Source organism: Petromyzon marinus, chromosome 1 (assembly GCF_048934315.1).
Source record: "Petromyzon marinus isolate PM22_M1 ecotype Great Lakes invasive population chromosome 1, UKy_Petmar_22M1.pri1.0, whole genome shotgun sequence".
In the NCBI taxonomy this organism is placed as follows: domain Eukaryota; kingdom Metazoa; phylum Chordata; class Hyperoartia; order Petromyzontiformes; family Petromyzontidae; genus Petromyzon; species Petromyzon marinus.
This window is the reverse complement of record NC_133667.1, coordinates 21,116,513-21,138,705: the sequence shown is the minus strand read 5'-3', so window position 1 is coordinate 21,138,705 and position 22,193 is coordinate 21,116,513. Positions and strand designations below refer to the sequence as shown.

The following is a 22,193-nucleotide window of genomic DNA, read 5'->3' as shown; positions in this document are numbered from 1 at the left end:
CAGGATGTTCAGTCCCGCACGGCTCCGTTGCTCTCTCCTCCACCGCTGGCTTTTCGCGATGGAGCTCCGTGACGATCGACGCCGCGGCTTGGAGGAGTTCTGCGAGGCGGGAGTGGGCTGTGCGGCGCTCCCTCCCCAACAGCGGTGAGCTGTCGCGTGGATGGTCGACGCAATGCTCCGCCAACGGTGCCTCACTCCCTTTCCCCGGAGTCGCCATCCCTGGGGCTGTTTGAGGGATAGCTTCGTCATCCTCATCATTCAACGTCCTGGTATGTAGTCTGCTTCACGTAAACATATGCTTACTCAGCTAGCTTACTAATAAAATAACGTTTGGCCACTTCCGGCACCAGTTGTAGTGGATTCAACTGAGTCGCATACGTACTCTTGGAGGCAACACATTTATTTAACACCAACACATGGGGTAACTGCCCCTTAACAGAATAACAACCTATGGTGGTGACCACCAGGCTAACTACACTAATTACAATGTAACTGCTACAACAGACCGGACCACAGCTCAGGTCCAGGTCCACGTGTTGGAGACTCGGTAGAATGTAGGACGTAGACGAAGGCTTCTTCAATATGAGCAAGCATGCTGGTCCCTCTGGGCGACCTGGCTTACTGTAAATCGTATGCAGCGTGGCTGGCTCTCCCCTTGGCCACGACCACCTTCCAGAATCCTTGAGCAGGATCTGGCCCCTAACCACGTGACCAACCCTAGCCCCCACTTGGGGCCACTTTGTAGACTTAACCGGTCACGTGTCCTCTCGGGTCAATCAGAGTGCCATGGCCTTTAGTAACCCTGGCACACCCACACCCTATCCTGTAGGGATGGCACTACACGCCAAGCGTGGTGCCAGCTAGCCCTCTCAACCAGCGCTCACCGAGCCCCTCTAGGGCCGGTACTACAGCCACACCGCTGTGGTGTCTGTGATGTCGTTACATCGCATGCCGTGCCCCTCTAGGGCCGGTACTACACCCACACCATAGTGGTGTCTGTGATGTCGTTACATCGCACGCCGTGACTCTCTAGGGCCGGTACTACAGCCACACCGCTGTGGTGTCTGTGATGTCGTTACATCGCACGCCGTGCCCCTCTAGGGCCGGTACTACACCCACACCATAGTGGTGTCCGTGATGTCGTTACATCGCACGCCGTGCCCCTCTAGGGCCGGTACTACACCCACACCATAGTGGTGTCCGTGATGTCGTTACATCGCACGCCGTGCCCCTCTAGGGCCGGTACTACACCCACATCATAGTGGTGTCTGTGATGTCGTTACACCGCATGCCGTGCCCCTCTAGGGCCGGTACTACACCCACACCATAGTGGTGTCCGCGATGCCGTTACATCGCACGCTGTGCCCCTCTAGGGCTGGCACAGCACAGTGACATCCCGCGATGTCACTACAAATGTAATAAGACGATGTCATTTCCATGAATAATTATCACAAAAAATAGTATACCAGTCTCTGTCACAGTACAGCCCCTAGATGATGCCATGATGAACTATCTCTAATGTAACTTCAACAGGTATCTTTGTTTTAAGACCACACCGTTCACTTCACCGGGATTATAATAAAAAAAACATGTTACCAGCCAAGACCCACGGAGCTACATAGCTCTTTTTCCGAAGCGAACTGGCCACAAAATAACAGCTCAACGAAGTGGCTTATTGCGTGGGAATTTACAGCAGTCAAATACTCGAAAAAAAATGATTTTAAGTAATATACCATTTTCTAATTATTTTTTTCTTCTGTACGGTATGCTGTGATTTATGCATAATTTTATAGCTTTGTTCCTGATTATAACTGTTCGTGACTGTATATAATTCAGCACTAGGTTTTAAAAAAATAAAATCTATTCACTGTTCCAAAATGCATTTTCTGTATTTGAATGCAAATTCGATTTTATTCTTGTGTATGGCAATATGTTAAAGAGCTAAATGCCAATGCCCAGGTCTGCTAGCCACGAGAGGGCTTCAGGAGAGAATGTGTAGTTTTGCTATTTCTCCTTTGAAGGACGATAGTGGTTTGCTATATGGGCCATAGTTTGGGTTGCATGGCCACAATCGTACTGCAGCTTGTCTTTTATTTTCCATTCATGAAGGAGATTTGCACATGGGAGTGTTGATGTTCTGATGGGGTTGATGGTTCACCATTGTCTTTAAGGAATGTCAAAGGCAGGAGGTGCAATGTTTGGGTCTGGATTGAGGTAGTTATTCTGGACGTCTGTGTTGTTCCCATTTGTTCACTAACATTCCTCTAGATTTGGGTGATATTCTAGGATGGTAACAGCGTGATCCCAGAAGGGGGAACGGGACTTGAGTCGCAGGCGAGTTAGATTGTTTAGATCTTGGTTGATAGCCTGGCTATTGGCAATAAAATGTGTAAACTCCCTTTCCCTTCATGCGGACCGCCTGTTAAGTGTTTTCATGTTACCTTAAACACAACTAATACCATCAACTAAGGGAAATGTACGTCAATAATTTGAATGCAAATATAGAGTACGTATACCAAAGATTACCACCACCTGAGAGGATGACCAGTATAGAGATGGAGGGAAAAATAACAATTTGTTTAATCGTGTGCCAATGTTGCTTACGCTGGGAGATTGTCAACTGCATAATGCCATATCAGTCGTAAAACACCAAACTGTACTAACGATGCTCTTTGTAAATTATTACAAAAGCCTCTGATTTAAATGTAGGCATATGGACCCCTGCCCCCGAGAGGCAGTCGAACTTAATGAGAACTACTGCCAAGTGTGGCAGGGCTTATTGCCACCTGATATGGAAGCTGGCACAGGAAGTGGGCATCAGAAGGTGAGGCCAGGATCGGTAAATGGCTGGGTTACTGACCAGGATTTTGAAAGGAAAGAGGCAAGAAAAACGGGTAGAAGGTACGAACGAGGAAGATTCGAGAGGGGGTTAGTGGAAAAGGATGTGTAGGCTTTGACTTTAACATAGCTATTTCTGTGAACAGTCACAAGCTAATCCCTCAACTGTTTCAATGCTAAATTCTCCTGTTTGATATGTAAACCCCTTTGTCAAGGTGCCTCACTTCTCTCAACCAGCTTAAAAGACGCTGCGAATCTTAGCAGCGTTCATTGTAGCTCTGTCGTCCCGACAGGTTTGTTCATTTCACCTGAAGAAGGCCACTTGTGTTGTGGCCGAAACGTCGTGAGAATTTTATTGTTTTATTTTATTATTTTATTCTCATTCTACGTGGCTTTACCGAAAGAACCAAAGAAGATGGCACACGACTGTTTTGTTTGGAAAGTTTCGTGGATTACGCGAATGTCATCGTGTGCCATTACTCCTAACCTTGCCGGGCTATGAAGTGGCAATCTCTACAGATTTTTGAATGTTATCCCATTGTATATGCGGGGACTCTGGTGCCTTACAAACACAATACACATAACGATATTGGCCAAAGATCCTAATGCAGTACCTTGTATGACACATGGTAAGCAAGCTGGAATTTTTTTGTAATCAAGAGATTTAATACATATGATTAAGCAACATTTAATACGATTTTTTGCATGCAATTTGGCTCTTGGAGGTTGAGAACCACCTTAAAAGCTCAATAATGTTGACTTTGTGCTCTGACATGGTATCACTGCCTTGAACTACCTCACTGCTAAAGGTACTTACGTGTGCATGCACACACCAAGTGGGATGGGTCCCAAAGAAAGGAAACTTCTCACAATGAACGAAGTGAACCATTAGTAGTCCTGAGCCAACAGTGCAAATGCACAGGACTAATGTGGGGCCGAGCCCATCCATACAACAACTCGTGTTGATTTTCCACTATTCAAAATACTGGTTATTTTATTGAATGCTCGGGGAAGTTAATTACGGTCGTAATGACAATTATGATGAGTGCCTCAGGCACGAGCCCCAGTCTGTGTACGTATGTTAATGTATGGCTGTGCTCGTATGTGCTTGTATAAATGTACACAGGTAGCACCCGCATGTGCGTACATGTGTGCATTAATGGGGAGCGGTGGCGCAGTGGTCAGCGCGGTGCGCTATAACCCAGCAGCCAGATTTAGATTCTCGCTCACGGTACAACACCAGCGAACCGGTCCTGGGCCTCCCCTAGGTCGACTCAGCCTCAAATGAGTACCTGGTGCGGTGTGTATACATCACCACTGGGGAGACAAAGGCGGCCAGGTGTGGTGCTGTCCACCCACCCCTTCGTATGTCATGTCAGCCTTCATAAGTGTTCGCTAACAGCACTTGCCTCAAAAGTCTGTCACAGCTACACAGGGGATCTTTGTGTGTGCATGTTTGGACAATGGAGGATCAGCATAGATCCACAAGTGTTTGTACAGATCTTGCAGGGATGGTACAGAACTGTCTTTGATGGAACAAAACCACTTTGGACAAAACTTCTAGCTCTGCTGCATAAACCCACTCTATGGGATGGTCAAGCAGGTGTCATCTTTTGGTGGAATTCACACCGCATTGTGGCAAAGTGGATGTAGCAGAACACTTAATAAATAACGCCAAATGTGCCGCCATATCCACTCTAGAGCGACTCAAGACATGCCCTAAGCGTTCACCTAGGCCTGTCCACTGGCCCAATCCGCTATACTGAGGTGTCGTAGAATGCAGTCACTTAGTGGTTTAGAATGACCTGCATGTTTTGTAAATGGCAGAGTTGAGCCAATCGTGCAACATCAGCCACCATTCTGTTCTGTTTTTGGCTTTAAAGATATTTGAAATTCCTTCATGAATAAAATCACAACTCTTTTACTCTGGCGCTTCTGCCTCACTCACCTCTTCATACTGAGGTTCCCCTCCGCCAAAGTAGGTGATGTATACCATTCTAATTCAATATTGATGACCTCCCTACACTGCGCATTATAAATAATTATATACAGCCCTTTGTTAATCCACTGCTGGCTGAAGGCCTCTCCATTGTGGGGGAGTCCATGGAGGTTATTTACCTCCACATTGTTTTCTTACAGATACTTGAAAGGAGTAATGGATGAGGGTTGCGGATGCGAGCGGATCCCACTGTTTCATAATTCAAATCAAGCAGTATTTGATAAAATACGTGCGAGATTGAATCTAAAGAATAATTGCAATGTCATGTATGGACGTGATTAAACAGAACATCTTTGGTATAGAATGTATTCTGAGAATATCAACAAAAATGTTCCTTTTTATCGAGACAAGTGGCCTAGAAATCAATATATTGTCTCTTGCAATAGTTTCAAAACACTCCTCTTGGAAATGTGACCTTGTGTTCCCTCAGCATAAAGGGGTTTTCTTTCTCTCCACGTATGCTGCATTTTTATTACAGCATGTTTCTGACCTACGTTGTAGACAGGTGTAATGCTTCCAGAGTATAATTGAATGTCAAGAGTAAAAAAGCAACGTGTTGCCTTACAAATAACAAGTTCGAGCACCTTCACTGTGTAGCGGTGTTATGTTTGGGTCTCGAATAAGGTGTTTATTCTGGACAGTGTTCCACTCAATTACACAAGGTCTTATTATGAAACATGCTTTGCATAGGTTCACATGTTTTGTGGATTATATTTATATTCCCTCTCTGCTTGATTCAGACCACAATTAATTTTCTGTCTTTTAGACTGTTTTTTCAGTGTCTCCTGTTTGTCTACATGCATATTATCCTTCTCCTCCGGTCTCTTCCAGTCTCTTTTTATGTCTGCAACACTCAGTATAGGTCAAACAGTATATGTCTCTTGTTCACACTGACTAGACATCTTGAAAGAGGCTTGACATACCTTACCCCAACAAAACTGTCGATTGACTGTGGTTCACTAATATATACTGCTGGGTAGACAGATAGGGTATTTAATAAACTCGCCCATTTAGTTGTTTCAAACAAGCTATAGGCCAGTGGTGACCAATACACCAAGCATTAATCAATTTTGGTGGATCTCAATGGGCTCCGCGATTAACCATAAAGTTACCCTGAAAAGCCCATGTTTGAATGAGGTAAGCTACTTTATTTATATAACTGTCACAGATTACTAAATACATAACTCTAATTAGCATGAGCAACTACTTTAATAACTAAGAATTCAAACAAAACGGAACAGTAAGACACTACCATACATTACGATTCCCATCTCAGGCTCTGCCATGTGCACGACCTAAAGGGCCCACTTAAGGCTCGACCACGTGCGCGACCGACGAGGCCCGACTCAGGCTCCTCCATATGCTAGTTTAACTAGGCCTCGATGGCCATCCACACAGTTACCATCAACATTGTGAATATATGCAGTGAAAGCCAGTAAATGTGTATCGTTGATGCTAAGACGTGACATGAGGTCATCATGACTCAGCAGATGCACCTGCTTCTCACCTCCCAAAGGACCATGGTCCTGTGTTGTGACTTTACACTCTTCTACATGCTATAAAATATCGTTCTAAAATCTAGCAAACATTTACGATATTAGATTTAACTCTATATGTATACTATATAAGCTGAAAATGTGTCGATTTAAAGCTTTCGTGACTGCAAGGATTCATCTTCTTTGGTTCTTTCGGTAAAGTCACGTAGAATGAGAATAAAATAATAAATTGATAAAATAAAATAACACAATAATATTCTCAGAGACTGTCCTTCAGACAGTCTCGTCCCTTCACCTGATGAAGGCCGCTTGTGTTGTGGCCGAAACGTCGTGAGAATATTATTGTGTGATTTTATTTTATCAATTTATTATTTTATTCTCATTCTACGTGACTTTACCGAAATAACCAAATAAGCTGAAAATGTGTGTTGTGCTGTCCTGTAACAACGGATGCCTATATATTAGAATTAAAGCATTGAGGTCTGTATGCACATGTCAACTCTCAACAGCACGTAACTGACCGTGTCTGTCTACACGTTCGTATATGAAGGGGCATGGCCCGTACAGTCGCGCCACTATCATACGATTCATGATTGTGTCGTTTCTAATTTGGTTTATGAGAGATCAAATCTGGAAACCTCTGGATTGCAAGTTCAGGATGCTGCCCTCCGATTAGAACGGTTGGCTACGTACGGTGCGAAAGAAGTTCAACATACATGCAGAACGCAATGTACAGGACAGTATAGAAAAAATATAACCGAAATATTTAGGTGGGTTCATTGGCTGTGGTTTAGAACATGATATGAAGATTCAGCAATGTAGACAGGAGCATGGTTATTTACCATCAACCATAGGTCATTGTTTATACAACGAAAAACACGGTGTACATGGCACAAAATAGGGGTGTATTGAAAATGCATGGCTTCATGAATATGACTTAAGCCCACGATACATGAAACAACGCACGTGTGTAAAAATGTACAGTATTTTGTGTGCTTCACAGTATTTTGTACCTGTACAAGAATTTCCCTCCAGCCACTAGAGGTCGCTACATTCACCACTGAAAAGAAATCTCCCTGAATAGCGATATTTTTTCTTATATTGAGGGGGCAAGTCATAATAGGCATGATTACTTCTGACGGTATATATTCTTGGTTCTTTCGGTAAAGTCACGTAGAAGGGAAACAATCAAATAATAAAAATATAAAACAATAAAATGATCACGACGTTTCGACTGCAACACAAGCAATCATCATCAGGTGTGAAAACTACATTAAGAAATTTTGAAAAAAGTGGCTTAGTTTTCACACCTGATGATGATTGCTTGTGTTGCAGTCGACACGTCTGGAGAATTTTATTTTATATTTTTATTATTTTATTGTTTCCCTTCTACGTGACTTTACCGAAAGAACCAAGAATATGAATCCCTGCAGTCACGAAAGCTTTAAATAAAAAAAAATATGACGGTGTGAAGGTTTACTAGAAAATTGTGATTTGGCAATTAAATCTGTTCGCAGCGTAGCACATAAACAACCTGCAAATTCAATAGCTATAGAACTACACCCATGTAAAAAAAACCGCACCCAAGTTCCTGATTTAACAAATGTACAATGTCTTTATAAAAAGCCGTATTTATGCGTTAATAGAGCCGATTCCAATTAAGATCGAGATCTCATTGTGCGTTGGTGTACACGTGTCGCACGTGCTCAAGGTACACGTGGTCCACGTGACACAGATGACGCGTTTAACAATCGTCGGTCGCGTGCAGCGTGGAATGAGTGAATTTGAACGGGGAGTAAATTGGGGAACGCGGAAAGACGGAGCGCGGTCGGTCGCGAGGACTTGAGTTTGGGAATCGTCATACGATTCCATTTAGCGATGAGAATGTGCCCAAAACAAGCTACTCCTGTGTCTGAGAGGAAGATAAGTTAACGGAGGGGGGGGGTATTTTTTATATCCATATAGCCACTTGCAATTACGTCAAAGTGTCTTCCTGGTTATGAGAACAAATGTTTAGAATCCATCTCCATTGATGGCCCTGGGTGGAAATGCCACATTCCCATGCCAGGACCCAGTGTCTCCAGCAACTCTTCACTTTCCATGGAGTTATTTGACTAACGCTGGTGATCATGGGTCCAGCATTCTTGCAACAGCTCCTTGACGATCACTTCTCTGTCATCTTTTAAGCGCATAGAATTAGATCTTGGGCAAATACCGGAATGTGTGTTTAGACAAGGCGACGTCGGATGCGTGGGGATTGCGCTTCCCGTGAATGCGGTAACCCTTCTTGTGTGCGCGGCTGTGGTAGTGAGACAGCGCCACACCGAAGCTCGTACAAACTCCGTTGATCCGTGACCCAGTTATCCGTGAATGTTTATACAGGGTCGGCAAAACCCGGTTCTCTCTCTCTCTCTTCCAAATATATAGGGGGCATGGCCATCCAAATATCCGGGGTATAGACCACAGTTAAACGGAAATATTCGGCAATATACAGTAATACCTCGATTTATGTATCTTCCTTTTACGTCGTTTCGCAAATACTTTGTCACTTTATGAACACCAGTATCTGATTTGCGTCGCCTCAACCCCCACACTTAACGTCGCTGACAGCATCATCCGTCCCGTTTCTGTCGCCTCGGCCTTCGCCTCCACCTAACCCTGTAAATCGCTTTGATTTACGTCGTTTGGATATTCGTCGTCGCGCCTTTCAGGAACGGACCCCCGACGTAAACCGGGGTATCACTGTACTTCCCATTATCTGGGGTCGGGACCACGGATAAATAGAGTTATTCGGTACATTCTTCCAATGATCCGGGGTTATCCATGACTACGTCTCTCGGTTGGAACCCGGCCCCTGTTTACCCAGAACAAACCGGAGCGTAACTGTATTTATTTAATGCATTCTGTTTTATTGGCCAAAATACCAGAAATATATTTGTTCCCATCATAATTAGAAGCTAAGAAGGATTGTGTCTGGATAATGCTTGGATGAGTGGCCACCATGCATAAAGACAGTGGATGTCGTCTGCTGCAGGGCTACTGTGTCAGCAGAGGGCAGTAGTATTTATATGCTCCAATATCTATGCTCCCCCACTTTAACAATTCGGAGCGACCAGCATTGTGAAATATAAAAAAAATGACTTTTTTAATTTTACCAGGTACAGCCCACTGAGATATATAGCGATTTTTCAGAAGCGATCAGGCCACAAATGATAGCTCAACTAAGTGGTTATTATGTGGACATTTATATCAGCAAAATACTCGAAACGCATGTTTATAAATCCACGCGACCACGGGGAGAACATGCAAACTCCAATTATACAGGCGTTAGTGTCGGATCAAACCCACGACCTCCTATATTCCAGGCGAGGTAGTTAATAGCTGAAGGCCTACTTCACCAGTGTTTTCTTGCTGTGGTTGTCCCACCTGATGACGATTGCTTGTGTTGCGATCTAAACGTCGTGATATATTATTTTTCTACCTACGTGACTTTACCGAAAGAACCAAAGAGTATGGATTCGTGTAGTCACGAAAGCTTCAAATCAAGATGGTAATGGAATGTTTGAATGGAGGTTTTTGTGGATGAGATGATGGAATTTGAGAACCGTTGCGTTAAGTGATATGCAGTCGCATCGTTCGTTGCAACCAACAATTGTAATCAATATTAATAGAGTTGTGACGAATAATTCGAATCCCACATGCTCTGATATTAAACGTATAGATGTTAAAAAAATTATTAAGAACACAGAAGTGTGCCTCTCAGTGTCCATGTTTGTGCATTAGAAATGGAGCAACGAATATAAAAGTTGAGGAAAAACATAAACAATCTTGCCTTTTCAGCCCAACATTGCTTGATCAAACTATACATATAATCAAACATTTTATTTATGATTGTGTTAATATTTTCATAAAAGCAAACATGTAAAAGCAGATCAAAGCTACAGAGGATTGCCATGTCTGATTCAGACATGGATGTAAAAGAGAACCAAGTTGTGATCTAAGGCAGAAAAAAGAAGAGGTAAGAAATATAAATACAAAGAAGAGAGAGTGATGGGCAGATTATACAACGGGATTGAATGATCAACAAAGCAACGTAAAAAATATTCATAATAGTTTCATTGTAACTGTTGTGCATTTAACTCTGCATCACACTGGTGTGCTGAAGTAGTAACTAATTGGCACGTTTTCAAATCTAGATTGGCACGTTTTGGTTAAATGCATTTTTTCATTAATAATATTTGTGGCGTGTTTAGCCAGTAACAATTCACCAAAAGGGGAGCGGCACCTTCCTTGAGACGGCCAGCGAGGCCCGAGATATTTGACCACGTAGACCTCGTGCGTCAGATTCAGACAATGTTCAAAGGTGGACAGGTCATGAGATTTTTCATTGTTCCACTTGTAAGTGTTTCCATCAAGTGTTTTATAGTGACAGGAGGCAATTACATATATGAGTGGTTCCCAGCCCCTTGGTGCACGTATGTACCCATCACTAGACTGCCCGTTGTGTGTATAAGGAGGGTGAGTGCTGGATAAACCATGTAAATTAATATAGATGATATCAAGACCAAGAAGTCTTCATAAACTATCAACGTCTCAGTCTTACTTACTGGTGATACCTATGTCATTTTATGCGGCTATTTCTATTACAACTGGGCATTAAAGTTGCAACTGAAATGCCATGGAAAAATTAAAGCAATCTTAACTTAATTATCTATCTCGTGTTTATCCCATTCTGGTCGAGCAAATGTCACTACTAATTATTCTTAGTGCTTACCTGTACACTTGTGTTCTAAAATCAAAACATCATGCTTGAGAGTTATATTCAAGACAATGAGTAATATTCAAGTATATTCTCAATAGTAACACACATAGGTTGCAACTGTTGTGAAATCGCAATGCTGAATTCTCATTGCAACCTAAATGATCTCCTTATCTACTGGTATACATGTGAGAAGGCACTTTGCATTCTTAATTACCATGATAATCCCTATAAATGCTCGATGCTGCTCCGTATTTCAACGTGTTGTGGTACATTGCCATCTTGAGTCCACACTGTTTTAAAGACCCCACAACAGCATTCTTACCTTACCTGCTTGGTCGAGGGTTTATACAATCCAGTGTCATATGGCAATTCATTATCATAATCATCGTTATGAACTATTGTTAGTCCACTGCCAGATGAAGGCCTCCACAAGTTTTTGCCATCTCTCACGCTGCACTGATATAACTATCCATCAAGCACCTGCATACAAGCTGATTCCAACGCTCCATCCCCTCACTGGACATCGTCATGGATGTATTCCATCCCTGCCACTCCGTTATTATCCTAGACCATCGTCCCACCATATAGATGGTTCAAATAGGTCTTACTACTTTTCTTAACAGGTCTTTATTAACCTGTTTGTTCTATAATTAATAGGTTGCGCGTTGTCTGTCAATGTAATTCCCAGAATGCATCTCTCCATGTTTATTTGTGTATTTTTCAGGTTTTTTTCTAGATTGTATGAATTAATGTACAAGTTTCTAATCCATGTCATTATAGGTATTACACATTGATTAAAAAGTTCTTCTTGAGGCACATGGTAAGTTGTTTTTCATTATAAAGTTCAGTTTTCCAAAAGCACCCCAATATGCTCTCGATGGCATTTTAATTTCGCACCTCCAATTAGCACGGTTGGCTACGTATGGTGCGAAAGAAGTTCAACATTTCATCATTTGGATTTCGGTCCAATTTCAAGTTATATATTGGTATAAAAATTATGCTTTTTTTCTCGAGTGGTGTTCCTGGGACAGATATCTCCATTGTTGGCTAACTTGTTGTACATGAGCTTTATTTAGCTCATATTTTTTTTTCTTCATTTAGTTTTTCTAACATTACCTTCAGTGAATTTCCATGAGAGGTTCATTCATATCTGGATGTTGATCCAAGGACTTCCGTTTACATTGTCTTGGTACAAATAATATTCCTGTTACCCAGCCCTCACTCCTAAAATTAGGATATGGGTTCTCATAACAGCAGCGCTCATGTCAGTGTGATGATTATTGGAAGAAACACTGAGTTGTGGCTATTTGTCTTTCAGTATGTGGTTGCCATTGCCACTCTGGATGCTCCTCTTGTTTGGCATGATTGCCAGAACCACCAACTTACATCTTTTATAAGTAGGGTTTATCTTGTTCTTGTGTATGGAAATGTTCCGGAGCTAAATTCGAATGGTGAGGTCCGCAAGCCGCTAAAGGGAAGACAGTTTGTGTAGCCTTGCTATTCCTTCGTTGAAGAAGCACAGATTACAGCGGTTTACAATGTGGTCCATCGTAAGGTTTCATGGCCACAGGTGTACTCTGGATTTTGCCTTTCATTTTCAATTTATGAAGGGGATGTGTGCATCGGCCTATTGATGTTTTGATGCCGTTGATGGCACACCAGTGTCTTCGAGGGATGTCAAAGCCAGGAGGTGCGATGTTTGGGTCCCAAATGAGGTCTTTATTTGGGACGTCCAGGATGCTAGGGGCTACCTGACTTAATGGCACAGGAGGGTGGAGGTAGGTGGTGAGGTGAGGCAAGGGGGTGGGGGGGGGGCGTGTGGTTGATGAGTGGCATTGAGGCAACGCTGCATATTTCTCAGTGATGATGACTTAGAAAAACAATATCTCTCAGTTGGGCGATGATGTATACCAGGGAGTAGGAGACCATGCGTCCTTGCTTGACATTTAAATGACAAGCTATTTCGTCTTCCATGACTTGGTCTTCAGAAATTCTGAGCTAGCTCATACTCTCTCCTTGGTGTGTATATGCCTTTATTTATTTAATACTATATTCTAAAGCTGATGTGCATAGTCTTGGTGAGAGCGTATCTCCTCATGTGACTCATATTCCTAATTTGTATCTTGCCTATTTCATGCAGTCTCAATGCCCAATGTTCCTCATGTTCCTGAAATGTGAATGGTTTTGCAAATGCGTTTTATGCATATATATTATTTATGGCTAAGGTTTTTGAGAGCTTCTATAACTTCTTCGGTTTGCATGGAATCTAATGTTTTTTTTACAATACATGAAAGTCCCGGACTATATTACCAGTACGTAGACAATTGTGGAAATGTTTTCTGAAGTGTAGCTAATCCACTTTCTTGGTTGTTTTTTTTTTAAACGTACGTGATTAATTTCCTTAAGACCCATTTGAACCATCTATATATTTGATATGATGTTAATGTAATATTTTTGTAAAATCAGGTTTGTCTCACATTTAAACAGGACGATTGAAACATTTAACGATGTATATATAATTTTTTTGCGAAAACATTTATTAAATTAATTTGCACATTTTATGTTAACAGCCAGTCTGGCTTATCAGGTAATGTCTAGTGATTCCATCTGTTCTGTTAGCTTTGCTTTTCTCATATCGCAAAGGGTAATAAGTAGTTCTTCAGATGTGACATCTGGACATTATCATCCTCATCTAAGGAGATTTATGTAAGTCATCCACTAGTTTTATGATTCTGGTTATATCATGCATTCCGATTCCATATTTTTCTCCCAAGAGCTACATATCATTTGCGATTAATCAACTTCCTTTTTACTATTTAGATTATCTCATTGTTTATGACATCTTAAACCACTTTTGGGTTGAGTTCTGCGATTTCTATCTCTGTGGCATTAATAGTGTTATAGTCTATGGTTATTTCAGTAAAGTAACGTAGATACAAAAAATAATAACAATAAAAAAAGAAAATAAAGAAAATAAAGTAAATAAAAAATCATAAAAATATCACGACGTTTCGATCGCAACACAAGCGGTCGTCATCAGGAAGAACCATAGAATATGAATGCATGCAGTCACGAAAGTTTTAAGTCAAAATTAAAAGTGTTAGTTTTAAACTGTCTTTAAATTTGTTTTGGCGCTTTCGTGACTGCAGGAATTATTATTTGGTTCCTTCGGTAAAGTCACGTGACTTTACCGAAAGAACCAAAGCATGTCTTTAAATTGTCACACTGTTAGAGTTTTAATATCGTGGATTTCATTCATGATGGTCACGGGTTAAGTAATTAATACATGTAGGCAATATCTAAATCGGCGAATTTCCACGTGCGTCATTGTGTATGGAAAAGATTAAACTGGGCCGATCCTCCGCTGAGCTAGCTTGTAGCAATGGGGTGAAAATTCCATTGGCTTATGTAAATGAAGCTGCAACGTCATTGCAAGAACCGCTGCTTTTCCACTTAACCCACTATAATTTCATATTGCACTGAAAGGCCTGTTTTTTTTCTCTACAGACAATTTCAACAGTTGCATATCCAGCAGACAAGTGATTCAGTGGCTTACTAGGCTGGAAAACGGCCTACAATGTGCTTTTAAAAATGACCGTAATTTTTTTTGCACGATGGTGTAGATCAATGAATTTCCTGACACCCGAGCTCCTACAATTTTCTTTTAAGCTGGGCCACACATTGAGACAATTAAGTGCAGCAACTGCTGGGCGAGGACACAATCCCTTCGTTTTGTTTGGCCACCGCTATATATTTACCATTGGAAATCACTGCTTTCGCTCTGTATTTGCTTTGATGCATTTGATCTCAGCAGGCAAATGCCAAGCAAATGATCTTTAAAAAGTACTTCCTGTCGATTTGTATTGTGAGTAGGCACATCTACAGATTATTGTTCGTATTTAAAAACATAATACGTACATTTTGCGATGTTTTTGCCTGAGTTACAAAATAATGTTTTAAACCTACGTTGCCAAACACGTATCATTGGATCCATGCGGCAGGAAAAACCAGAAAGTGTTTTTTTTCCCAAATCGAGTTTCGTTCACCCCCCGATATTTACCCAGGGGTTTTATACGGCGAGGAAGAGCAGCAATTGCCCAGGGTGAATACCAGACGAGATTGGATCGCATGTGGTTGTGGTCCAATACCCGAATGTGGGGAGAATGCCAGACGCAACCGCATGCATGGAGCGATCACAAAAGGCAAATGGATAGAGAAATGTCTTCACACCACATTCAATAGGCAGTCATAGTCTCCTCAATGTGATGCATCATACACACACACATACTATACAACATTTTAGGAGGCCATGGCATACTTTCATAAATACATTATATAGTTCCAAGGCATATTGTCATACTGTATATGAAAATAGTAATTTCCATATTTTTCTAAATATGATTTAAATAATTTGGTCAATTCCTCCCACCGTGTCGGTCATGTTTTTTTTACCATACTTTACCACCCTGGCCAGTGCGGGCTGGTGAAACAGGTGGTGTAGAATGGGTTCAGATATTACTCACCACTGATGATAGTCGTGGCCAGGAATCGAACGTCGGCGGGTGGACTTGTAGAGCAGTGCGCGACCCACTGGACCATCGCTTTCCTTATACAGGATATCCCTTTGTCATTCCACTGCTGGATAAATGTCTCCCCACGCCCTGTCAGTCAAAGGGATCGATTGACCGTACTTCACTACGCTGGCACGTGTGTGTTCGTGAAGGGGGAGCCACGGGCAAGAATCGAACTCAGGTGGTCAGTTTCATGGCGTATTGCTCTAATTCACTGCACGATATTTCATGCTGTGAACTGGTTTCGACCGTCTGGGTCTCATCAGAATGGTAATTTCATTGCCCAAGAGTGCGTGGTGCATTTTACGAGAGTATGCGTTGTGTATATGTTCATTGATATACTGTATTTTCACACATTTAATGCACTGTAAAGTGTATATGTACTGACCACATGGTATATGCTATGGGATGTTGAATACGGTATACAAGCTCTCAGTTGTAAGCTTGTGTGTTAAACTCTGTTGCAGAGTAAACACCACCCTTATATCACAGCTCAATCTGCAGTTAGTGAAATGAGTACCAGCTTGTGCAGAACACTACTTGGCGAGTTAAGGGGCCGTCCATAAATGACGTCACGCACCTGGGGGGGGGGGGGGTCAGACATTTGTGACGATGTGTGACGAGGGGGGGTTTGAGAAATGTGACGTCACATCAAAATGCGCAACTTTAAATTAATATAGACAACACGTTCTATTTAATCAAATAATTTTTAATACACGTTTTCTCCTACAACATCAGAGTGCAGCGCCACATTAAATACGCACGACAATGACAATAGTTTAAAGCGATTTGAAGCATGTTTTATTTTTGAAGGGGGGGGGGGGTCAAAACTCGTCCAAAATCACGTGACGTCATTTATGGACGGCCCCTAAGAGGCGGTTATCCGATTGAGACTCACACCTCGGGCTCTTCTTTCTTTCTTTATTTTGGTATAGCCCTGTGAGCCATTCGGCTCAATAGTGAAATGAGCACGATCCAAGGTTGTAAAGAACGAATGTATCGCCATGCTGATAGGTGTACGTACACCCCAGAAAGTGAAATGTGACGCAAAGGACATAGATTCAACGTACAATAGTATCTGTATGCATTGCAGATATAGTAGGGCCAACATGTAGGGAGGCTGAGATAAGGACAACGCATATGTTGACACAAATCTAAAATGTGACATTTCATTACGTACATTTAATTGTCTCTGCAATGTATTTCAAATGATGGCGCCCTTCGAGAACAATTGCAATTGGCCGCGTGGAGAGAGATCAGCGCACAAGACGCATTAAGAGTTGTGTTTTATGAAATCCGGTCACGAATGTATTTTCGTCGTCGTTTTCCTACACTTTTCAAAAATGTTTTGGTGTGATGTGAGAATGATGCGGAGGCTTACACGCTTTATTAAACACGTTCTCGAGCGCAACGCGTGCGTTGCGTTATCAATGTTCTATACGTCTGGGTAATGTCTTTCCGCAGTTTGGCGCCCGCAAAGATGTCTCGGCTCATCGCAGCCAGGAGTCCTAATTAGCTTCGAATAGCGTTGGGCGGCAGAGAAACACGCGCACACACTGCGTGTTACAAAATCGTGCTACGTGACTGCTGCTTTTTTTATATTTTTAAACAATATACAGCATCGTCGCATCAGACCCACCTTAGCCGGAGCACGTGCACGTGCACGCGCGCATCGGTATGGTGGATGTCGCGATTATTTATTTAATTTGTTTACCCAAATTGCACCGTGCCCATCGCGGCAGCGGCGTTTTGCGCTTTCTTTAGCGAGGCGGCGTGAACCGTCGGCTCCGACGGTGGGGCTCGAAGCGCTGCGCGAGCCGGAGGCGAAGGAGGAGGGGGCCCGCCACCGCACCCCGCAGACCGCCACTGTTTACCTATTTCGGCTCGGCGGGACGCACTGAATGCAAATGCGTCCGGGGGGGGGGGGGTGGTGGTGTGTGGAGGAGAGGTTGGGAGGGAGGGGAGGAAGCTGAGCCGCTGCTTGCTTGGAGAGGGACGGACGTGGGGGCGGGAGCCGCAGGCCACGCGTGGCTGCGCTCAGAACGTGCGCAAAAGAGCGCATCTGATTAAGTGCGAGCCCCATTGCAGGGACACTGGAGGCTGACCTGGAGGGTATATTTTAAACAGTCTTGCGTGTCGATAAATACCCCCCACCCACCCACCCACTCCTTGCCCGCCCGCAATCTGGGTTCCCCCCACCACCACCACCGCCGCCGCCTTCCCCCCTCTCAGCCTCATCCCTCAATCCCGCACCCATCGGAGCGGTCCGGTGGTGGTTGCCGGGAGCTTCCTTTGAACGAACGGCGGGCGCTGCGCCCTGCAGCCGATAGCGACTGACAGACGACTTCTGCCCAGCGCGCACACACACACATACACACACACGCACAGAGACAGAGAGACAGAGAGAGGAACGACATCCATCGAGGGGAAGACATCCTTCACCCCAGCCGTTGGGTGGTGGTGGTGGTGCTGCCATGGCCCCTCTCCGCGCGCCGTGCCTCATCCTCCTGCTGCTCGCCGGCGGCGTCGGCGCCGCGAGGCAGCTCGACACTCCGCAGCAGCAGCCGCAGCCGCAGCAGCAGCCGCAGCAGCAGCCCGTCAACGTAACCCTGGCCGTGCTGCTGCCGCTCAACAACACCCGCTACGCGTGGGCCTGGCGGCGGGTGGGACCCGCCATCCAGCTCGCCATCGAGCGTGTCAACGGCGCGGCCGAGGCGTTCACGCCCGCGTTGCGCCTGCGTCCCGTGTACGGGAACAGCGAGGACGCGCACGGCCAGTGCTCCGAGTCGGCCGCGCCGCTCGCCGCCGTCGACCTCAAGTTGGAGCACAACCCCGCGGTGTTCCTGGGGCCCGGCTGCGTCTACCCGGCGGCTCCCGTGGCGCGGTTCACGACGCACTGGAAGGTGCCCCTGCTGACCGCCGGGGCCACGGCCTCTGGGTTCGACACCAAGGAAGGGGGAGCGTACGCCCTGGTGACCCGCGCGGGGCCTTCGCACGGCAAACTCGGCGGCTACGTGCGGCGACTGCACGCGCACTTCAACTGGACGCGGAGGGCCATGCTGCTGTTCAACGACGAGAAGACGGACGACCGGCCCTGCTTCTTCGCCACCGAGGGCATCTACCAGGAGCTCACCAAGTTGGAGAACATCACCGTCGAGCACTTCCCATTCAAGGAGAGCGAGGGCGTGGACCGACGCAAGATCCTCCAGGAGGTCAAGAAGAAGGGCCGCAGTAAGAATGGTTTATTTCTGTGATTGTCAGGGTCATATGTGTAATACTCGTAAGTGTCAGCACACTCTTGTCTGGCCGCTGCTGAATGAAGGCCACCCGCGTCGGTTAAGGGAGGGGGGGTTTGATTGACCATACTTCATTGCTGGTCAGGGCGGGTTTGTGAAGGTTTAGAAAACACTCGCCACTGGTGTTGGCCGTGGCCCGCAATTGAACTCAGGTCACCGCTCCTTAGACGATTTAGAATTTCCAGGTTCCGTAAGAAAAAAAACCCTCAACACAACACATGGAGAAGGGCGAATGCCTGAAACGTCGCCGATTCTGTGTTTTTAAAATATATAAGACAGTGAGTGTTGTTGACGAATCTGTTGAGTGTATTGTTAACTTTGCTTATGGACCACTGCCAATGCAGTATCACCAAATTGTTGTACACCCACATTGTATTATTCACGCATCCAACTGCACGCAACTAACAACTTGTTCATTTTGCGAATATTCAACGCCATTGCCGATTCTTCAGTGCAGTGCACACCGACCCCGTGTGTCTTTGCGTGCGCATACCGACTATAATTTTTTTGTTAAACCGGATAACCCTTCATATTGAAATTCAGTGAACCACACGTAGCCTTGTGCAACGTGTTAACAGTTTAACATTTTAGTTACGGTTATAAACAGGTAGCGATTTGGTCCTTGACATGAGCGCACGGAGATGTCATCTTTGTAATTGAGTCACGGGGCTATTTAGCGTCCAATTTACATCACACAGCAGCGCACTTTTAGTGCCTGGTAATCACCCGCATCATTTGCTCGCCTTTTGCGGAAGAACCGATACTCGGCGACGTACACAGCGGCTGAATTGGCGAGCGCGTTCATCCTTTTACATTTTCACGGTGGGCCCAGTTGTTACGCATGCAAATCGCACCCTGCAAAATAGGCTAATTATCATCTTCAGCCGCATGCTACTTCAACCACTGAAAGAAGGCCTCCTCATGCCGTACGGACAATGGGGATTGCTTCACTATGGGGATTGCTTGACTATAAAGTGCTTCGCCACGCTGATCGGTGGAGGGGCAGGGGGGGGTGCAGGAGCAATCCGCATACGGTACCCGTTGTCATTGATGTTTGGCTTGGCCCGGTATTAAACTTAGGTTCCGCTGCGTTCATTGCGCAGTGTTGCCAAGCACTGCGCCATCGTTCCCCTGTGGAATTCTGCCTTTGTTTTCCAATTCCAATCCACTGCTGGATGAAGGTCGTCCCATGGCGTGATGGTGATGGGGGTTGTTGACCTTACTTCACCTCCCTACTCACTGATTGGTGAAAGGGGGTTAGGGAGGCCGCCACTTTTGTAGCCCGTGGCCGGGAATCCAACTCAGGTTTCTAGGTTCTTTAGGTGAGTGCGTAGGTATAGTGCGCCCCCGTTCTCCGACCCCGATAATTCTAGTATTGTATAAAATGGCAATTATACACTGAATAACAGCATTTGTTTTCTCACTTTGTAACATATAAATTGCGGAAAATTACCGTAATAGATAATTTAACCCATAGAAATGCAAAACATGTTCTTGTAATTACGTAAGCAGGTAATCGTTGAATCATGGTGCCTCGATGTGGCTTAGCCACATGTAGCGAGAAGCTGCGAGGTGGTGGGAACGTCACGTTCACGTGAGTGACAACCCGTGGGCCAACTGCAACCACAGGAGAACGTCGCTTATATCTTTTCGCGAGGAAGGTTGTGGCGAGAACCAAGGAATAGGTCAAACTAAGAGACATCGAACTCCTGTGCTGAAGGAATGGAGAAGGTGCTGTCTGGGTACCAAATCATCAACGCATTACAATGCAACATTTTCTATTTCGCTCGGCGTCCATTCACATGTAAGCATAATAATACGCTCCTAATGATAATCATGCAAATGTACGGCCCTTTTTCAATCCACTGCTGGATTAAATCCTCCCCCATGCCATGTCGGTCGTGGGGATTGTTTGACCATACATCTCCTATTGTGGAATAGTGTGGGTTAGTAAGGGGGGGGAGGGTGCCCAGGACAGGTTCAGATTTTACTTGCCACTGATGTTAGCCGTCGCCAGGAATTTAACTCAAATTTCCCGTTTCAATGCGCGCATCACTGCGCCACTGGGTCTAGGAGTGCCACGATCCACTGGGGCTGAGGATTCTTCTGCACTTCTCTGCGTACGGCTCCATCCACGGGTCGTAAAGCGACTCCCCGACGGGTGGCGATTATAACAGACAAAGCGTGCTCACTAACATCGTGCAGAACGCCGAGCACTGGAACAAAGTTGAATACAGCTAATTAGTTGCTTAACATGTGCACGGGCACGTTGTTGAATTAGACCATGTTTTTTTTTTCAGAAATGGGTTTGTGTTGTTATTACCAAAATAAATGATCCAATCATGTATTTATTTCTCTCGCATACGTTTGACTACACACCATAGCCACAATCCTCATCACAAGGTATAATTCCATTCTATCCACATGTTTGAAAGCATGCCTCATCTAGCTATAGGGAAATACTTCTTCCGATGATCCGTGTTTATCCGTGTTTAATACTATCCGGAATCTGTTTGTGGATAAGTGGAGTTTATTCGCAAATAATTGAATCTGTAATGTTTGTCCCCCACATCGCCATGGACAATCAGAGATGAGTTCCTCTCTGCTGTAACTGCACAGTTGAGCAACGATAGCTTTTTAGTTCAAGCGTAGAAACATCCTCACCCCAAAACACGATAAAAATATAATAGGCAGTGTCCTGTCATGGCAATGAGGCAAGCATCGTACAATTCATACGCTATTTCAAAACGGGCTTAATTACATTGAATATGCATGTGAACATGCGTGGTCATATGTGCTGTGAACAGGGGCCATTGCTTTAAATGTCACGTATTATATATATTTTTCACACGTGTTGAGTTTTTTTGTGAATTTTATTGAACATGGGTGGATCGGCACCCAGATTTACTACGATAAGTCGTGGGCACACTGCTCGATTAATCCGATTCCCTGCCACGGCTAACATCCGTGGCAAATTGTATCTTTACCTGTCGTGAGTCTCCCCCATCAACCCACACTGTCCGGTGTGGTGAAATATGGACAAACAACTCCATAGCCGACATAGCGTACGAGAGCCTTTCAGCCAGCATTGACGATGACAGAGGCTGAAACATTATTGTTATTGTATGAGTGTATTGACTTCATCCCAATGTTAGTCACTGTTACTGGAAGGTAAATTTCGTACTGACCTGTGGGTTTGAGTATAGTGGCATTTCTTTTACAGACGTGAAT

The 22,193-nt window shown here is 44.4% G+C and overlaps 1 protein-coding gene across 3 annotated transcripts in view; it reads left to right on the top strand.

The window, feature by feature from the left end:
• The first annotated feature begins 17,666 nt into the window (after nucleotides 1–17,666).
• LOC116952159 (atrial natriuretic peptide receptor 1-like) overlaps nucleotides 17,667–22,193 on the top strand; it is a 105,797-nt gene continuing 101,270 nt past the window's right edge. For 2 of the 3 annotated variants that reach the window (XM_032971648.2, XM_032971390.2), the window contains exon 1: nucleotides 17,668–18,897. In XM_032971648.2, the coding sequence (XP_032827539.2) occupies nucleotides 18,141–18,897 (757 nt within the window). In that variant the 5' untranslated portion in view covers nucleotides 17,668–18,140. Of the gene's footprint in view, nucleotides 18,898–22,193 lie in introns of all 3 variants that reach the window. The other variant, XM_076065442.1, reaches the window with a different exon arrangement.